This window comes from Cyprinodon variegatus, unplaced genomic scaffold, assembly GCF_000732505.1.
Source record: "Cyprinodon variegatus isolate N-32 unplaced genomic scaffold, C_variegatus-1.0 Scaffold384, whole genome shotgun sequence".
Classification (NCBI taxonomy): domain Eukaryota; kingdom Metazoa; phylum Chordata; class Actinopteri; order Cyprinodontiformes; family Cyprinodontidae; genus Cyprinodon; species Cyprinodon variegatus.
In genome coordinates, this window is record NW_015150837.1 from 592756 (window position 1) to 596591 (window position 3836).

General features: G+C 40.1%; 1 protein-coding gene across 1 annotated transcript in view; it reads right to left on the reverse strand.

The window, feature by feature from the left end:
* Positions 1 to 3280, reverse strand: part of gpr139 (G protein-coupled receptor 139) — a 19423-nt gene extending 16143 nt beyond the window's left edge. The window contains exon 1 of the mRNA XM_015387055.1: positions 2860 to 3280. Within this exon, the coding sequence (XP_015242541.1) occupies positions 2860 to 2974 (115 nt within the window). The 5' untranslated portion in view covers positions 2975 to 3280. The remainder of the gene's footprint in view (positions 1 to 2859) is intronic.
* Positions 3281 to 3836: the final 556 nt, after the last annotated feature.

Below are 3836 nucleotides of genomic sequence, written 5' to 3' on the forward strand. Positions count from 1 at the left end.
GATAGATAGATAGATAGATAGATAGATAGATAGATAGATAGATAGATAGATAGATAGATAGATAGATAGATAGATAGATAGATAGATGTGTGTGTGTGTTGTGTATATACAATTAGTAAATTGTAATTAAGGTATCTCTGAAGGAACCATTACGCAATAGTCTCTCCATGTATTAGGGAGAAGTCCGAAAGCGTCAAAAAAATCTATATTTCATTCCAGTGGATTCCACATGTTTTTACTACCTTTACGATCTTTACCAGTACATAGGTGAAAAGATAATCTTACCTCCTAATCCTGTTTATTATCTGCCATTTTTTGGCTTATTAAAGCAGATCATATCCGCCTTTCCTAAGTCGGAACATTTCACACCTTTTGCCATTTTAAAGAGTTTCTTAGGCAAGTAAAGTAGACTTTCTGTCACATAAAACTTCCTTGATCCATTAAGATTCCAGAAGACTCAGTGTACAACCCAAAGAGAAGGGCTCACATCTAGGGTCCCAGCATGTCAACAGCTTCTTTGTTCTGCCATTTGCCCTAGATGCACATGTCTCTGTTTTCTCCAGCCGCATGGCATGGCATGTAGAGACAGAAACAGCAGGCTCAAGTTAGCAATTAATTAAAAACGTGGCAATTAGTTTCAGCTCTGTCATCTCTGGCAGCTTCACTCAGTGCTCTGAGGTGCTACTTTTGCTGGATCTCTCTGCCTATTAGCACTTTTATACCTCTTCTAACAGCAATGTTCTTCTTTGCGCCCTTTTATTTGCTTTTTTCAGGCATGATATTTTCATTTAAATTTTTGCATTTTCCATTTTATCATTAGGTCCAACTTAATCATTATTCATGACTTGACATGCATTATAGTCATCTTGTCACCTTCATCTCTCAAATATCCATTAATATGACCCCTCTTTACCTCACATCATGCATGTATGAGTCAATGTTTGGCTGTATGAGTAATGGCTGCTAACTGATGAATAACCCACCTCATATGTAGCTTCCTGTCTATCAAGAGGTTTTTATTGCATGTGTGTTTGTAGGTCATGCTGCTGCTACTCATACATTCTGCTCCTATAAAACATTCATGGTTCCGCCTGAGTGGAATGAGCTGTGTCATAATGATTGAACAACTCCCTGCTGCAAAGTATGAGCTAGCTTTGCTTAACTTCCATCAATAGAGGCGCCCTATTGTTGTGCTGCCTCACTCTCCCCTGGTTACTTTTACCAGGTGACTAAATAAACAGCCTGCATCTCATTTGTATAGACTACTCAGCAGCAGAATCAAAGGAATGACAGCAAGGAAATTCGCTTGTGTCAGACTTTTATAATTAGTCAGGAACTGCACAGAAACACTTATTTTTACTAGACAGCAAATCTCTGGGACAGCTGCAGTCTTGGCTCACAAAAGGCTGCACTTTGCATTGCTTCCAATCAGAACAGCTTTTGTTGGTGATAGAGTCTAAATTCTACTCTTATCAAGGGAAAGAAATTGATCTAAGACATATTTGTTCATCCTCGACACACCGCTTTAGAAAGACACTAAAATGTATTCCATAAAGTTGTAAATAGTGGGTAAGTCCAGTGCCTTGCTGAAGTAGTCAAACTTAAATTGTTAATATTTTTTGACATTTTAACAAGAAATGCATTGAATTACTTTTTTGTATAACACAGACAGTGGTTCATCAGGAAGGAGGTTCATTTTTGAGAATTGATGGAAAATTTGAGTCAAGATCTTTAATATTCATATTAATTTACACTCACAGCTACAAGTATATTAAGGTATGTCTCAATTAGCTATGTGCATTATGACTGGGATTTTCTTTTCTTGAACATATCTGAAGAAGTTGGAGTTAGAGAGATTATGATGATGTAGATTTATAAGATTTAGGCCTGTATTTTGACTTGTGTATTTGATCTATAACAAGTCCAAAGTAACAGTTTTTTTATTGTCTTCCTTTAGCTGTATGTGCTTTGTTGTTCTATTAGAAAGTAAACCTCTCCCTCAGACATGACAGTTATACAACAATTTTGTTTTGGTTGATCACACTAGCTTCCTAAAAACATACACAAGCTTATGCTTGAGGTGTGAAAATTGAGCATCTGTGAGCACTTAGTAAATAAGTTTTCTTTTAATTTTAAATCCCTCACATTTTGGTGATTTAACTATTTTGAGGGCTTTGGATATCTGAAGTTTAATCTTTGATCAGACTGTAGCAAATTTCATCCTTTTCCTGACCTCCACTTTATTTTATTTTTTCATCTATGTCTTCCTCTCCCTGCCTCTCTGTTTCACACGTACACAGACACCACTTTGCCTCCCTCTATGAGATCGGGTTATTGCTCATGGATCACGCAGTGGGACAGAGGCAGTAAATGAGTCTGACAGTGATGGTGAATGGACTAATCATTCAATATTGAGGACATAGGTGTTATCGAATTGGGACACTAGAGAAAATGCCATGCAGCACACACCTGTTCTAGAGGTCAAGCCAGTAAGATTACTTATACAACTTTACATGCAGCTACCTATGCCAATTTTACATCTAATCTTAATGCCTAAGACGTTTACAAAAAAAACCCCAAAACATAAAGCATTTTTTTTCCATATGTTGCTGATTTTAATCTTTTTAAGGGGTTGGAATACTGAGAGATACAAGTAGAAACAAATACACTGAAAATATATGCATGCGTGATAGCCACAAGGTCAGAGTGACAAATCAACAGTGTGTGCAGCGGCACACAGCAGTCCTACTCAGTCCTGCAAACAAGTGCACAACAAATCGAAATGCAAAGCGTAACTGTGGGAGACAGCAGCTATGCAGACACCAGAACCAGATGCAGGTTGCACAATGACTTTCTTACCAGGCAGGCCGAGACAGAGCAGGATGCTGTAGTAAATGACGGGCAGGGGTCCGAGAGGGCATCCCCCAGTGGTCCCATTGTGGTGGGACACCGGGAAGATGTGGCTGTGCTCCATGCCTTCTTTCTGTCCTTGTCCTCTTCCTCAGCTGAGCTCAGTGTCAAGAAGTCTGGCCAAAAGGATCAAACCATCGCCAGTTCAGAAGAAAAGCTGTTCTGTCCTTGGGTACCAATGAGCATGAGTGTGTGGACAGTGGGTGCAGATTGTGGTGAAAAGGAGGGAAAACCGGCAGAAGATGGAGGAGGAGGAGGAGGAGGAGGAGGAGGAGGAGGGAGAGACAAGACGCGACTCGAGAAAGAGGCGAGAAATGATGTGTGTTAGTAGGTGATGGAGAGGAGGGTGGCAGACAGACAGAGGCTCGAGGAGGTGAGTGTGAAGGTAGAAGAGGTGAGGGGAGGATGCTGCATGAGTGTGAAAGCAAGAGGGGGAATAAGACAGAGGAGAAAACACAGCAGGAGGAGGAATAAAGAGGGGGAGGGAGAGAATGAGGGAATAAAAGGGCAGAGGGAGAGAAAGAGAGAAAGCTGCAGGTGGGAGGTGGGGATATTGAAAGAAAAAAGAGATTTAAAACTGACAATGAGACAGATGTGATGGGTGAGAGGAGGCAAATTTATGTAAAGTTGACTATAGAAAAGCCCAGACATGTTGATTTTCTGATAGTCAATCTCTATATTGCTGAGTAAAATTCTGTACTTGTCAGACTCAGAAACTTCAAAGCTTCTCTGACACATTTACAGATACCTACTTGTATAACAGGAGCACACAGTAAACATACATGTGACCAGGGATATCATGTGATGTGAACAATCTGTCACTTTTCTCACTCAGAGTGAGATCCACTTCAAACTCCAACCATCTGGTTATCCCACTGAGCGTTCGAAGGTAGCTTACATTATCTCTTTATTAGCAGGCAAGGCTA